Source organism: Tursiops truncatus, chromosome 15 (genome assembly GCF_011762595.2).
Source record: "Tursiops truncatus isolate mTurTru1 chromosome 15, mTurTru1.mat.Y, whole genome shotgun sequence".
Taxonomy (NCBI): domain Eukaryota; kingdom Metazoa; phylum Chordata; class Mammalia; order Artiodactyla; family Delphinidae; genus Tursiops; species Tursiops truncatus.
This window is the reverse complement of record NC_047048.1, coordinates 44,498,683-44,515,512: the sequence shown is the minus strand read 5'-3', so window position 1 is coordinate 44,515,512 and position 16,830 is coordinate 44,498,683. Positions and strand designations below refer to the sequence as shown.

Here is a 16,830-nt window from a genome sequence, read left to right as displayed (position 1 = left end):
CTTTCAGTTTGTAAGTTCACTCTGCCTGTAATAACCCCTAGGTTCCGTCTATTTTCTTCACAGACATATGTTATACCTAATAATCAACAACCCTGCCTGCTTTAATTGGTTCACCACCGAGTGAATATAAAGTAGCCCTCGGAGGCCCTTCAGCTGACATCATTCTCCTTAAGGAGACATTATAGTAAATAAATAAGCAAATGAATGTGAGTCAACAGGGAGATGAAAAGACTGAGACGAATGATGGTTAAGGAATTCTTAAAACCCTCTCACATTGGGGGTGAAGGCCCTCAGCGCTCTCAGCCCACCCAGTTTCTGTGTGTTCTTTCCTAATCTTGGTTTTTTGTAAATTAAGTCTTTAACAACAGTTGAGCAATTACGAAATTTCTTCATGGAGCAAGTCTGCACTTGCAGACATGTTGATATCTTCCAGAATGTCCATAGCGAAGTACTCACAGCAGCAAAACTCTGGAAACTACTCGTATGTCCATCAAGAGGATTCTGGGAACCTGATCAAGTGTTATGCCAACTTGGTACCACTGCTCATGGGAAAATGATAAATTGCTTGATAAACCGATAAATTGTTTGTGGACCAGGGAAACGAGAGCTATTTGGTAGGAAGCCATACCGTAAGGCTTCTCTGAGTGAGGTGACTCTTGTAACTCAACATGTCCCTCACGGGGACTCTGGATGTTCTGCCCAGGGAGTTGTGCCCAGGGAAAGTGCCTCTCCTGTTGCATAGGATTCTATGGCAGAGTGGTTCTCGAATCTTCCCCACGTGGGGCTCCTCTCCTAGCACCTAAGCTATTACCTGCGAGAGGTGGCGCAAAGAGAACAGCATCTGGACAGCTGTGTGGACTGCAGTCGACGCTGTTGCCAGACCCCCTCCATGCCTCGGCCCTGCCGGGAAGCAGTGATCTCTGTCTTACATCGTTCCCGGGTCACCCAGTGCCAAGCGTGGCCTATGGGAGTCCTGTGAGTCTGAATGTTTAGTTGGACCCAAGAAGACCTCCTAAGGGCATTGCAAATGATTACTTCTGAGGATCAGATTAAGAGAAACTTTCACATTCTATGTATATATCTTTGAATAATTTCAGTCTTTAACCATAAATATGTAACTTATTATCTGGAGAAAAAAAGACTACTGAAAGAAAAAAAAAACCTCCATAAAAGGAACTGTCACATCAAACTATTTTAGAGGTCTATGCCCAGGAAAACATGGCTACGATTCCACAATGAAATGGGAATGAGTAGGATGTAACTTTAGATAAAGTTCCAAAAGATTAAAAGCTATAACCAAATCTACAGTTTTGAGGTGAATCTCAAATTCTCTATCTTGGTAAGTATATCACAAATTCTGGATATACTGAATTCAAGTGTGTTTTTTCAATATTTTTTCAGCTTGATTAAAAATTTGGAACCTTGTATGACTAGATAAACTTAATACGTATCATTTAAAAAATGATCACCAACCATTTTGTTATGCAATTAAGACAGCAAGAGTAGTTTTCTATTTTCTAATTCCATAGAAATAATGAGTCCAATGTGGTGAAGGGATGAGGTAAATAAAACTTGTTCCCACTTGGCTATGAAACAGCCATTCCTTGAGAGGAAACTTTCAGCATTCTTCCATATGAACCCTTTGGCTTTCTTCCCTGAAGAAATACTGTCTTTAACAAGTCCAATAATTTCCAGGATGTTGTCAGGCCAAACAGCTACCCCATTTGGAGGTAGCTAATTACTTCAAGAAGATTGACATTATATACAATTATATGCACAATTATAAGATGAATCATAATTGATGAATACCTATACACAGATTATTGATCTCAAGTCCCAACAAACACTCGGCAAGTAAGACGATGTGAAGTGAGGCTGCACAGAAGAAATGTCAACTTAACGAAAAAAATAAACCTGATATTTATCTTGATATTTAAGCTTCATCTTGAAAATGTTAAATGGACGATGCTGCCCTCTCACTGAAATAAGATTTATCACCATCTAGAATGACATGCTACTGTGTGCTTAGCGATAATGCTTCTCCCCGGTTCTGTTTCGATAATATTGTTTGGTTAGAAATAGGAAATAGAAATGAACTGCCTGGGCTTCTGCTCACGGGTTGTGTCACAAGAGGCGAGTCTCTCGTTCCCACCACAGAGACCATGAACGTCAAAGGCGCAGCACAGCCGGGCAGGAAGCGCTCAGTGAATTGGGAGGAGTTCGTCAGAGCTGTGGCCAAGGAAAAGTTCTGTGGCACCCAGGCAGCCCTGCAGGGTTTGTAATTAGCTCAGCTTCCCTGTCTCTAGGCGGTGCTTGTTTTAGGATCTCACCACATGGTTTCAACCACTATTCACATTCTCTCTTCTCTTTCAAATACATGCACACATGTCTGTAGTTTCCCTTTCATAACGGTTTTTTGTCCTTATAAGAAAGAAACTGTAAGTCACAAAGCTGGACTCAGTGTGGAAAAGCAACTTCCCATCTTCATTATCATTTAGATCACGAGTCTATCTTCAGGAAAGGGGTTTCTGGGAGAAGTCCTCTATGAACAGAATGGAAATTCCAGCTGGGTTTCAATGTTCAGACCTTCTTGAATATCATCCAGTGGTTTCCCACGGCACTCAGACTCAGGTTCACGGTGCCACGTGGTCAGGCCCCTGCCCTGCTCTTTACCACACTGGCCACTCTCCCTGGGTCTTCTCATTCTGGAAACACGCTGAGCTTGGTCCCATCCCAGGGCCTTTGCATTTGCTGCTCCCTCACCTTCAGCTGTGCTCACCTCCAAATCTTCACACCTCTCTTCTTTTCAGCATCCAGATCTCAGCTCAATCTCACCCCGATCACCCTCTCTACCTGCACATCTAAAGCAGCCCACTGCCCAGCTCTCAGGCCACACTATCACATTGCCTTGTATTTTCTCCACGGCACCTAACATTACCTAAAATCCTCCTATTTACTGGGCTTTGTTTGTCTGTTTATTGCTCATTTTCTCTGCTCCATGAGAGGAGGGATGTCGTTGTCTTGCTCACAATTGTACGCAGTGTGGGGCTGCTCAATACAGATTTATGACCAAATGAAGGAGGAAACCAGCTCGATTTTCTTCATTTGAAGGCCACTTAATTTTTTCAGCATGTATGTAACACACCCTTTTCCCCCTTAAAAATAATTTTACATGTGTGATAATCTCTGTTCATTAATTTTGTCTGGTAGCAGACAACCACTTCAGTTCACAGGTTCACATCATTATTAAACTCAGGTTGAGTTTTCTTCTATTATATCTTTAAAGACTGCTTCTGTCTGCTCCAAAGTTTTCTTTTAAAACACTGATTAGACCTATTATTGCTTAGCAAATTTATTTAAATATCTCTCATCTCATATTTCAACTAAAATGCCATTTTGTCAGAGAGCCCAACCCTGAAATGTCCTTATACTAAAGTGTCCAACACCTTCTGCCCATCACATTTTATTGATATTTTTCCTATAATGCATATACCTCACTTAAAATGGTAACTGCAACTTAGCAAGCATACTTTTTAACTGTTAGTTATTATTATATTTTCCTGGTTTATTGTCAGTCTGTCCTGATATAAATTTAAGATATATAAGAGAAGACACTTTTGTTCTTCTTGTCCACTACTGTATTACTAGAGTTTAGAAAAATGTGCCTATGTAGAATGGCATTGAACTAATGGCACTGAAAGAACTGATATGAAATAAATCACGGAATGAATTTATACATACATACATATATAGATATATAAATCCTGGTAAAGTTTGTATCCTTTTTTTCAAGTAAATTGTTTTTTTCCAACTACACTGTGGGAATTTAGCAAGTTAATATGAAAATCTGTACATTATTAAAGTACTGACGTAGTACCTTATAATCCAGCAGTTACTGAGCTTCAAAGCTCACTTTAAAAACCAGTTGCTCTATACATTTAATATGTATACAATTACTTCTTGTTATTGTCAAAACTAACTTGGGACATGAAGAGTAAATTGCAGAGACAAACTTAATAAATTGACTTTGATGTAGTTGCTTCTGGAACTGAAGCCTCTTGGGAACACTGAGCTAAAATTCATACCTGAACCTTCTTCAATTTTTAATCGAATACTATTATGATAACTTAACAACAGAATTTCAAAGATAGCTCAATTTTTCCTGGACTCTAGATTCTTTTACACATCAAGGAAGCACTTTACCTACCCAAAGGTATTTCTCTTTATATTGTGTATCAGACAAGGGAGCTTAGAAGCCATGGAGATGTTAAGGAGATGTTATGGAGATGTTATGGAGATGTTAATTATGTAATTAACATGAAACAAGTCAGGGACACATGTCTGACTAAATTATTTTTTAGAATATCATAAGACACTATAAAAATGCACTGAAAAGCCATACTTAGGGAAAGCAGGCAAAATAGACAATGATTATTGACTGATTTGTAGTCAGTCAGTTCAAATCAAAATGCCCAAAGAGCTGTGCCTATACAAGGTTTCCTTTAGTTGAAGCAAAAATAAACAAAAAAAAAAAATAAGAAGAATACATTCACTTGGAAGGTACACATTAATTTTAGGAATACCTTTCTTTGCTTAAAAGTATTTTAAAAACCAGTCTTTGTCCAAAAATTTAAAAAAAAGATTACTAATGTATCAATACACTCTGGTTATCTTATCAGATGAAATGCCTCCTTGCTTCTAGATAATTCTGTATTTACTGTCTACCTCCCCTCCATGTGTGAGGGCAAATTAACTTTTATGACTTTACTCCTCATTATGTGGAAGTCTAAGCATTAATGCAATCTTTTTTAAGAGAAAAAAGGGCAAATCTATACTGAAAAATTTATTACTATTTTATTTTAATAGGTCTCACTCATGGCTGAGAAGTTATAAATTGATTAAAATATTTACTTAAAATACACTGTAAAATTTATGAAAAAGATAGAATTCATTTACTGTTGCTTTACTATCACTCAAAATTTTGTGTTCAAAAAATGTCTGAATTGTGTAGAATACAAATGGAACAGAGGACAAAAATTAAAAACCTATCTTTGAAAGACGAGTAATTGAAATAAAACTTGGTGACACTTACAAGCTAATACCTAAAGAGAAAGGGGGGATTGATAATGCAATCAACTCATTTACTTTATAAAACAAATGTTCTTAATTGTAGATAATTATTTCGTAACTCACCTCTGCATACTTCAACTTCAATGTTTTATGCATTTCTCGGAAACGACTGTAACGCCTGAAAACGGTCCACGTCTCATCCAGGACAGTGATCTATTAACCAGGAAAAGCAAAATAAATCAGCATTAGTTGGAGGAAAAATTGGTTTCCTCTTATTTGTTTAAAATAATTTGTTTAATGTATACTGATGTGTATAAAACTGATGATTAATAAGAACCTGCTGTATAAAAAAATAAAATAGAATTCAAAATTTCAAAAAAACCCCAATAAAACAATCATATAATTGTTCTTAAAAAAATTTTTTTTAATTGTTAATTAAAACAATTTAAAAATGCATCTTAAAAAAATAATTTGCTTCAAATTAAACAAATTGTTTAATTTGTTTAAAATAATTCAAAAATTTGTTTGTTTAAATTTGTTTCAAATAACTTAAAAATTAACGAAAAGTGATTAGCATGTAAATTTCTCCAGAAGGGAAAATATTAATCTAGCAGCACAAATAAGACTTACAAATAATAACTGTACTCTGCTTAAGCATGCATCTCTGCTTCCCAAATATGATTACGAGCAGCATGTGACTCTGTAAAGTGAAGGACACAGAGTTTCATGGCTTATCAGAAGTGCCCCTCCACTCTCCATGTGGGGTGCAGAAAGGACACCCCACAGCGTGACCTTTCTGTTACAGTGATGTGCCTACACGAAATGTTTACACTTTTATATAAAATGTCAGTGTTGGTTTCCAGATGCCACCGCAATGGACAAGAGAGAAGCAGCAGCAGAGAAGAAAAAGAAGGATGAGGAGAAGGAAGAGGAAGGACAAAGGAGAAGGAGGAGGACAAAGGAAAAACCAAAAAAATCTGTCTGCATCTCAATGATCATTAGTATCAAAACCCACACTGTATTTTGCTTTATTTCGGAGGAAGAATTCTCAGTCCAGCCTCTAACCAGTAGTGGAACTTACTGTTCCTATTGGATGGCAGGTGGACACTGGTGCCCATCAGTCACATACCAAGGTCACGGTGACCAGGAGAGGCTGGGAGACACCACCAGCCTCCACGGTCACACCTGAGGCACAGGCTCCTGATCAAGTTCCCATCTCATTCCCACTCTTCTTCCTCCAAGCTCCAGACCCATGTCCCTAACTGGGAGATGTCTTTCTTTAGATGCCACACACCAACTTCAAGGTCAGCCTGTGTGAAACAAATCCACCCGTTCTCTCCAATCTCAACTCTACATCTCAGTGCATGTCACCACCGTCCACCAAGCCACACCAGACAGACGCTGGTCCCCAGGTCCCCCCAACACACCACAGTCAGACAAGCACCTGGTCCTGCACCCCTCACCTCCTAGGCCTTCCTTAGCGCTTTACCCTTCTATCCTTCACTGCCACTGCCATCTCACTCTGGGCCACCAGGTCTCCCGCGGCCTCGGCCAGGCCTCTCCCAGTGTCTCCATCCAGTTGCCCCTCCAATCCCTTCTCTGCACAATTGACAGGGGAGCTTTTTAAAAACTTAAATCTGATCATTCTACCTCCCCCCTTAAGTCCCCTAGAAGCTTCACGCTGCTCCTAGAAGAAGACCCAGATTTTATATTTGTACCCGACTGCGCACAGCAGCCTCTCCTCCAGCCTCTCCTCCCGCAAGTGTCTCACTCCCTGGAAGCGCACACTCCTTCCCACGCTGGGCCTCTGCAGGGGCCGCGCCCCTCTACTGGAAACCTTACCCCGCACATTAGAGAAACGCCCTTCTCAGGCTGGTGATTCAGCTCTTGGTTCTCCTGCATGTACACCCCAGGGGTGAGCAGGAAAGTCAGGGATCAGTAAACCACAGAGATCAGGAGGGGGAGGACACCCATGCAGGGAGCCTCGGGAGGAAGAGGGAGCCCTGAGTCTCAGCCATCCGCAGGGTCACTCACTTCCCCGAGTGGCAAATTAGATGATTCGGGGTTATCCAAGGATGTACAATATTAAAACTTTCATTGTTCTGGCTCTATATTCATCATGTACAATAGTGTTTTAATTGTGGCAGGTTTCTTCTTGTGAGTTTCTTTTAAAAAGATATTTCTGTAAGGAAAAAAAAGTACGTATGTTTACAAAAAACCATTTAGTAAAAATAGTACCAATGTCACCAAAGCTTGGGAAACACTGCTCCTGGCAGCTCAGCTGGGGGTTTTCTCCCCAGCTCTCTCCTCCTCAACGGACCCCATTGAGCACAATTAGCAAGGGGGTGAGGGCTTCCTTAGGGCAAGAGCACAGCAACATGCCACCTTGGCTGGACGCAAACCAGGTGTCAAGGAGAGACCTGGACACGAGCGGGCGTGACGCTGCCTGCTTGCCAAGAAAGCCCAGGAATGAACAGAACCATACCCGTGACCCGGGAGCAGTAAGATGCAGGATGCTCACAGGGAAACCATCCTGTCCTGGGACTTTGGAATCCAGAGAAAGTCACAGAAGAAGCCTAGGTCTCCCTCCTCCCTCAGACTCTAGTGCTCCCTGGATCTCTGACTGCTTCCACTGTTCCTCTTGAACCCACAGTCAGTCAAGTGCAAAATCCCCCCATCCTCAGCCTCTTCTGGGAATTTCCCGTTCATCTTCACTCTAACTGAGAGCTGGCTCTCCCCGAGGGACCCCTTCCCCTGTAGCCATCTCAAGTAGGGACTGTGTTCTCCCCACACTCTTCATCCTGTTGTGCTGGGAGGTTGGTAGACGCTTTGTTACTTCCATCCAACTTTCACACCACTGCTCCTCTGCCCTTCCTAAAACCCCACCTACGTGAAGCCCACACCTTCGGATCCTACCTGTACCCATCCTTCTCGCAGGCAATTCGCCTTAGTCACATCCCCGACTCCTTGAACGTCTTAGGTTTTGCTCACTGTCATCTGCTCCAATGCTATGGAACTCCTGCCATGAATCTTGGAAATTTCATCAACCAACAGACGATCCCTCCAACACCCCGACCTCCTGTTCCTTGACCTTTGCCCTGGTTCCTCCCTCACCCAACTTGGAAACCATGGGCAATCACTACCACCTTTCCCTTGCATTCAACCTCAAATCTCTTTGTTCTGCTCTTGAAATTCCCTTGACTAAGCTAAACCACAATCTTGGTTAAATCCAGCTGTCTGCTTACTCCCGCCCTGTACCTGCAGGATGGGGATGAAGGAAAACATGCCACCAAATGGCTGACTGGTCCTCTTTTAAAGTCACGGTCACCACTTTGAGGTCAGCCTGGATGCCTCCAAACAGTCATACCACATTTCCCCATTCCATCCATTCTCCCGTTCTCTTAGATAAGAGTTTTCTAAACAGTTTACTCCATCTTTCTCCTCATTCTCAGATGATAACCTGAGTTCCTATTTCACTGAGAAAGTGGAAGCAATCAATAGAACACTCCCACAACCACCCTCAGCCCACCATGGCCACCATCGGCCTTGTATCTCCTCTTCCCTCCTGCTACCGGGCATGGGATGTACACCACTGCTCCTGGTTAAGGCCAACCCCTCTTCCTAGATGCTGGATTCTAGACTCCACGCCCTCCTGCCTTCTGAAGGAAACTGCAATCAGCAATTTTCTCTTCTCTCTCCTGCACCAACACATCCCCAGTCTCTACTAGATTATTCCAGCAGCATCTAAACTAGCTAGGATTTCTCTCACCTTAAACTTCCACCTTGGCCTCCCTTTCCCTTCCAACTGCCACTCCATTTCTGTCCTTCTTATTATAACAAACTCCTTGCAAGAGTTTATTCTTTTTTTTTTTTTTTTGGCGGTACGCAGGCCTCTCACTGTTGTGGCCTCTCCCGTTGCAGAGCACAGGCTCCGGACGCGCAGGCTCAGCGGCCATGGCTCACAGGCCCAGCCGCTCCGCGGCACGTGGGATCTTCCCGGACCGGGGCACGAACCCGTGTCCCCTGCATCAGCAGGCGGACTCTCAACCACTGCGCCACCAGGGAAGCCCCGCAAGAGTTTATTCTTGATGTCATCAATTTCCTTCTTCCCAGGATCCCTTCAGTCCAGCCTCAGTTACTCACATTCCACTCAAACTACTCTCATCTACTCTTACCAAGGTCATCAACGACTGCCACAGGTTACTTCATGCTGAACCACTGGTTCATTCTTGGCCCTGATCTGACTTGACCTATGGCAGGATTTGATGGAGCCGACAGCTCCTCCTTGAAACATCTTTTTCATCTGGCTTCCACGCTGCTGCGTCTCTTACCTTAGTTTTCTTTGCTGGGATTTCTCTTCATCCCCCTGACCTCTAAACGTCAAAGTGTCCCAGGGCTTAGTCCTTGAACGTGTTTTATCTTCTACCTGAGCTCACTTCCTTGGTGATCTCATCCCATCTCATAGCTTAAACTTACACCACTGATTCCCGGGATGCTCATCTCTCTCCCTTGAACCCAGACTCGTACATCCTACTGCCTACTTGATATGTCTGCCTACCTGGATGTCTAACTGCATCTCAAACTTAACATGGCTAAATTTACCAAAATTAATCTCATCCAGACTTGCTCCCCCATCTCAGTAATGACAATGCCATTCTTCAATTTCTTCAATCCAGAAACTGTGGCATCATCTTTGATGTTCCTCCTTCTCTCACGGCTCACATCCAATCAGTCAGCAAATCCTTTCCACCACACTCCAAATATAATGAGAATCTGACACTTTGCACCGTCACCACCATTAGCATCTTGGTCTAAGCCGCCGCCACCTCTTGCCTGGACTATGTTTAACAGCCTCCTACCTGGTCCCCTCGCTTCTGCTTCTGCCTCCCTCCCCGCAACATTCCCCTCACTCCTTTCTCAACACAGCAGCCAAAGTGATCTTGTTAAAAACTGTCAGATGAGGCCATTTCTTTGCTGAATGGGACATCCTCCCAAGGCGTCCCATCTTGCTCAGGGTACAAGTTCAGGTTCTTGCGCTGATCTACAAGGATCTCTACAATTTGTCCCCTCCCTGGCCTCATCTCCCACCACGTTTTCCCTTGCTCACTCTGCCTTCCTTGCTTATCCAGAACCCATCAAACGTACTCCACACTAAGTGTGGCCTCAGGAACTTTGTCTGTGACCTTTCCTCTTTCTGGAATCCTCTTTCCACGTGACTAGCTCCCTCACTTCCTTCAAGTCTTTGCTCAAAAGCCACTTTCTCAGTGATGCCTTCTCTGGATATACCATCTCAAATTGCACCTCCTTACTCCCCATCTCCACACTACTTATTTCTCTTTTCTTATCTTTCTACTAAGCACTTCTTACTACCTAACATGGTACAGTCACACCCCCGAGATATCGTGGGTTGGGTTCCAGACCACCACAGTACAGCGGATTGCAATAAAGTGAGTCACACGAATTTTCTGGTTTCCCAGTACATATAAGTTATGTTTGCACTTTACTGTAGTCTGTTAAGTGTGCAATAGCATGTCTAAGAAAACAATGTACATATCTTAAGTGAAAAAAACACTTTAACGCTAAAAAATGCTAACCATCATCTTGACAATGCAGGGTTGCATTACAAACCTTCAATTTGTAAAACTACGCAATATTTGAGAAGCACAATAAAACAACGCCATCTGTATATATTGACTTGTATGTCTTGTTTCTGTCTCTCTTCCCTACTAGAATAAGCTCCAGGAGAATTAGGATTTTTAGCTGGTTTTCACTACACCTTAGAAGAGTACCTGACACACCACGGGCATCCTGATGAAGAACTGGAGGATGGAGCCCCCAGTGGGCTTGTCTTAAGTGCACTCAGGCTTGGCAACAGTGAACCAGCAAGGCCACTGTTCATCTCGCTGGTAGATGAGATGGCCTCCAGCAGAATCAGGATATGGATATAGATAACTGGACACCAGCTCGTGAGGCTTTGGCCGGCAGCGTCTTCCTCTTTTTTTTCTTTCTTTTTTTTTTTTTTTTTTGGCCACACCACATGGCACATGGGATCTTAGTTCCCTGACCAGGCATCAAACCCACACCCCCTGTATTGGAAGCACAGAGTCTTAACCACTGGACCACCGGGAAAGTCCTGCTTCTTCTTCTTTGTTGCTTTCACAGCTCATTCATGTCCGACCACATTTTGAAATCTCTAATTAATTCAGCAGCTGCTTCACGCTTACTTCATAATTTGGGTTTCACTCCCCTTTCCCACGGTGGCCCCTTTATAAGGCACGGCAACTTCCCCGACAACTTGCACACACCGAGTCTCCGGAGGACAGGGCGGCTGAGTGACTTCCCGGGGAAGCAGAATCAGGGCGTTTGGGCACAAAATGATAAGCCGGCAAGAGGAAGATAAAGTCCCTGAGAGGGCCCCCGAAAGCATCCAACGCACTTGCTTCTGCTTCTCGATATCAGCCCCCAGTGCTCACAACGGGATGCAGGGGGACAGCGGGGGAGGAGCTGGAAGGAGACAGAGGAAGATGGCCTGACGGGGAGAGAGCTATCCAAAGCTGTGGGCTCCTGTGAACTGGGCCCAACGAGGTCTGTAAGGGGATCAGATAATGAAGAGGGTGGGGACTCTCTGGAACCATTAACACTGTATATAATTTCCCCAAAATACTGAACAAAGAAGATCATTATGGGTACATTTAGGGCAATGGCTCATTTTGTTGCCTCGCGTCTTGATATTTTAATAAACTCACATTCAGATCTCAGCAGCTTCTGCCTTCAATATCTCAGTCCATAACCTAAACCAGCGGTTCTCAAAGTAGGACGCCTGACCAGCAGCAACAGTTTCACTTGGGAACTTGTTAGAAATGCAAATTCTGAGGTCTCACCCACACTTCATCTGGAACTCTGGGGTGGAGCCCAGAAATCTGTGTTTTAACAAAATCTTCAGGGGCTTGCGACGCAGGGTAAAGTTTGGGCAGCCCTGCTGTAAAGCTCTGCGTGTTGCTGCCCCCAAATCAGATGTGGTGGCTTGTGGAGAACAGGACGCATTCTCAGTATAACTGCAACACAAGCTTAGAGCGAGGCAGAGGGAAATCTCCAAATTCTTTACCCTTTCACAAGCTTCCTGCTTTCCACTCCCCTCCATGCACTCCCCTCTCAAGGTCAAAGCCCTTAGCATGGCATTCAGGACCTGTTCCCGGCTGACCCAACACTACCTTTTCTAACCCCAGCTCCCAGTGGATTAAAAAAAAAAAATCTCACACTTCAGACAACTGGTCAACACAGAAATGGGGCACGTTTGTCGGTCTCTGGAAGGGTCTTTCGAATGGCCTCCTCGGTATCCACCCGTCCCGTGGCCTCCTGCTCAGCCTCCAGGGCGCGTGTCCAACCACAGTCCCTCCCTTGGCAGCACCCCTGCTTCCACTCCTTTCTCCCTGGAAGAATCATTCCCTCCTCCGTGACTTCCCGGCATGCAGCTCACACTCTGATCAGAGCACACATCACGGGACATTAATTATAGAATTAAACTTGTACTAGTTAATTTATATAACCGATATTAATTATATAAACGTCTCTCTAACCTACAAGACTGTAAGCCTTCTAAGGGAGTGGGCCTTTGGCAGTAGCTGGGGTGGTGGTGGGAGGCCTCTCATTGAAGGAATAAACGTTTATTGAGCTACTAGTATGTGTCGGTGCCATATCAGGTGCTGGTAGTTTTCCGAGAGATGTACTTAAGGTTAGTTTGCTTTTCAGAGAAGGTAAGGCTCCACTATCTTGGTTCCACTAACTCTGTTCTGGTGATATCTTTCAGGTTCATCTGAATCAAAGATTATTTTCATTAGTCACATAATGGTATCTTTTTTTTGTTTTCTCTGCACTGAGAACAGGGTGCACTGTCGATATATTTGTAACCCAAGTTTATAGTGAGGCACAGAGAGATTTCCAAATTCTTTACCCATGAAGTTTTCACCTGAATCCAGGTTAAAGACAAGGATCACAAAGGCTCCCGTTCCCGCTTTGTATATAAAACACTTTAAGTCTCCTCTTGCCTATCAACACGTAAACAAGCTAAGCACAACGACGATGAGTGAAAACCAGCACCAGCACCACAGAAATGGTGCCCAAGGCAACCACGTGGCCACCTCCCCACAGGAAAACAGTCGGATCCCTTCTCTGTAACAGAGACAACCGCACTTTGAGAGCTGGGGAGACAGCGCACGTGAAGTTTGGGAAAACTACACAGAAAGTGGAAATAGACACTAAAGTCCTATTTTGCCCCCAAATTAAAACCGGGCATAGGATGAGGTGCTGATGCAGAGAGGAGGCACAGAAGGTCAGTACACCCAGCACATCAGGTCAAAACGCTCAGCTGTTCTCTTCCATGCTGAAAACGCAGGGCATCATTGCTCTGCGGCTTTGAGGACCAAATTCATTACTTCTCGCTCACTGAACGAGTCTGCTGATACAAATCCATCTTTTCTGGACCATAAAGTGATCAAGTGCAACTTAAAACACCATGAACGTGTCCACAAGATGAACTGCATTCACTATGAACAATTCTCAATTGAGTGCTTTCCACAAATTTGTTATATACATATTTTGCCGGTTTAAGGACTGTCGATTTTAAGACCTGTCATCAGTTTGTATTTGCTTGTGTGTATCTATCTGTGTAAGAAGGAGAGAATCAACAGTTTCTCACCCAAAGAAAAATACTCTAACTGGCCCCAGGTAAGTAAGCAGTTACTCGTAGAGGTCTCCTCAACAACATTTATTTTTAAACAACATTTGGAAGAGCTCCATCAAGTATATACAAATGAGATGCCCTGTATTTAGTAATAGCTTGAAGGAAATGGTCTAATACCACCCTAATATATACTAAAACAAGTTTTGCCAGATTTCTGCAAAATACAGTCTTGTGCAGTAACATAACGATGAACATGCTTGAGGAAATATGAATATATAACAAATATTTCAATCTGTATAAACGGCAAGCATTAATACACTAGATTTCATTAAAATCTCTTCAGACAAATGTTGCAAATAGAGCTACCCAGGAGGTGGGAGGAGAGGCCAGCAGCCCATTAATCACAGCTCGCCAGCCAGTACCCCTCGCTCTGGTCCACCTCTAGGACGGCCCAGTCTTGCTGAGGACAGACAGCCCAGTGCTCTCAGATTTCTGACGGGGATGCCCACACCAAGTGTGCTGCATCCGATGTCTGTCTCCAGCGTGATGCTCTAACCTCTCTCCGTCTCCCAGCCCCTCTTTTCTTCTGATCACTCACCGAGGGCTCAGGCTGGATTCCAGCTCACTCTTCCTGCCTCAAACTCCCTAGCTCCCTAGACCTTCTGGTGGGACCCCGTCGGAATAACCCCCTTCTGTCCTGTGAGCTACCCGGAACTGCTGCAGACCGCCCTCACTACCCCTCCCCAGGAAGGCAGGACGCACTGACACTAAATGTACGCTATTTTAACTCTGTAGGGTCACTCCTACGTGGAAATCCTTCTAAATTACATTTTCTGTGATGAGTATTTCCAAACGCTCTAAGGTTTTTAATCCTCACGGACAATGCTGTTTTACTGAGATGTTAAGGTCGCCCACACCCAACTCCGGAGCAGCCTCTCAGCCCATCTCAGAACGACGCTGCTACCGCATTCTTCCCCCCTCCCTTCAAGACCGCTTCAGCTTCACTTCATCGTCCTCCTCTGCTTCTACCAGAAAGGAGTTCCTCCCCAGGGCTGGCCTCAAGTGGTACTACTTCCTGTTACCAAAGCATCATCTGTACCCGTCTACCCGCGGGCCTGTCCCGGTGTCCTGCTGCCTAGAATGCCCTCTCTCACTCCCACCAAAACCTGAAGTCTTCCCGGGTGCCCAACATGACCCCTTCGCTCCGCACTGTTCTATTTTCTGCGTGTTTCTCTCCCCCACTTCACCGACCCCAGAGTATGTGAACAGCTTATGCATCTCTTCCGTTCCTCAATATCTTGATACTTCTAGTATGGTCTTTAAAAAAATGTTACAGGTACCAAATAAATACTTGCTAAGTAATAAGTGAATGAATAATAAAGATAGCGGAGCCCAGGGCCTCTTCAGGAAACTCTCCCCTACTATTTTCTCATTCCCTTTCTGGCCGAAACGTGGGCAGCAGAATGATTTGCATTTCAGGTCTTTTCTGATTTACCTGTAAATGTTTAAAGTTTTTGGACAATAGGCGTTAGAGGAGACAGGGAGAGGGTAAAGAATTGTAAAACAAAGAAAATGTCATTTACCAGATTCCTTTGGAAGAGAGGAGTCTTGATTTAGTGATAAACAATTTGGGGGTAAGAATGAGTGCGGGTAGGTGTGTGGAAAAAACTCCTGAAAAAAACACATCAAGAAACAAGCGGTGGTCTCTGAACTGCCTTTACAGGGTGGGTCCTATTAACTGAAGAACTTTTTGCTTCTGAACGTCATGGTCCCTTGCGTACGCAGGCAGGCGTGGGGATACAGGCCAAGGAAGGGGGCTGGAGCTGACACCCCACCACTACCCTTAGCAGGGGGGCAGCAGCTGGAGTTCCCAGGGGACATCTAGGAAGCGGGGTGGGGGACACTGGTGCTTTGGGGAGAACATAATTGTCTAAGGGGGTATTTTCAGTTATTTGCTCTGAGATGTACAATGTATTTCCTTCTCTGGTTCCCTAGGAAACTACAGCAAAGTTTTCTTTCTGGGGAACCCAAAGGAGTGCTGAGCTCTGTGGCCAAGTGGACACAAAGGAAAAGACACTGTGTCAGCAACCATCCAGGGTATCGGAGGCGAGGGGACAGCTGCCATTTGAACTGTGTCCTCCAACCATGTCACGAGCTCCTGAGCCACGCTTGCATCCCCTCCACTGTACTGGGCTCTGTGAACTTGAACTAGAGCTCCACCAACTACAGAAATCCCATCTCCATGGCACCTGTGGGAAGAAGACGGACCCTGGCAGGAAGAGATGCAGGGAGAGGGGAGTCTAAGGTCCAACCCTAGATCCGTCCCCACCTGCTGGTAATGTGGAAGCGTGGTTATGGGGTTCACAAAGCCAAGCAGGTATAAGCTTATTCAGCCTTATTATCTAGGAAATGCCCCAGACATCCTCTGTGTAGATGCGTCACCAACAAGGTGCCCTGGAGTCTCTGGCTCCTGAACCTGGTCTGAATCCATGCACCACGCAGACAGGAGCCTGGCGGCTGACTGCGGGTTACGGCACCCTCTGCATAACAGGAAGTGATGCAAAATCAAACGGGGCTTTCTAGCTGGCCCAAATCTCAGCCTTCTGCAATAACTAGAGAGAATGGCTTCTTTATGCTTCAATCTCAGTACCTTCAAAATAGGAATAATACCATTTATTTTAGTATACTTAGTTTTATATGGTAATTTGAAGGTAAACTTGAAAGAATGTACCAAGACCCGAATATTCTGGTAAGATGGATGCCTTTCAAATCTAAGATCATTACTAAGGAATACTTCTTCCTCCCCCTAACACCTTGGTAAAACAGGAGAGGAACTGGGGTATTATTCTACCTTAAAATTGTGAGAACTTGGGAGAATGACAGCCTAAGCAATTTCCCTGCAAATTACTCAGATACCCAGAGGCAAAGCACGGAATGCAAACTCTCTACCAGTCATCGCTGGAGAACGCAATCATGTAAAGCTCTGGATTAAGACAGCCCTGGATCCTGACTTTAGCCCACTCACCACTTAGCTGTGTGACTTTGGCTAAATTATGCAACTCCTCCAGCCTCAGTTTCTT

At 44.3% G+C, this 16,830-nt stretch overlaps 1 protein-coding gene across 7 annotated transcripts in view; it reads right to left on the bottom strand.

Annotated features, from left to right (window-relative positions):
* The window catches only part of LOC101321628 (kinesin-like protein KIF16B), a 278,548-nt gene that overhangs the window by 62,109 nt on the left and 199,609 nt on the right, over positions 1-16,830 (bottom strand). For 5 of the 7 annotated variants that reach the window (XR_002174849.3, XR_012326204.1, XR_012326205.1 and 2 more), the window contains exon 24: positions 5,194-5,283. Coding sequence is in view for 2 of the 7 variants with exons in the window: in XM_019927579.3 (XP_019783138.2) it covers positions 5,194-5,283 (90 nt within the window). In the remaining 5 variants the exon portion in view is untranslated. Of the gene's footprint in view, positions 1-5,193; positions 5,284-5,700; positions 5,771-16,830 lie in introns of all 7 variants that reach the window. The other 2 variants (XR_012326207.1, XR_012326206.1) reach the window with 1 other exon arrangement.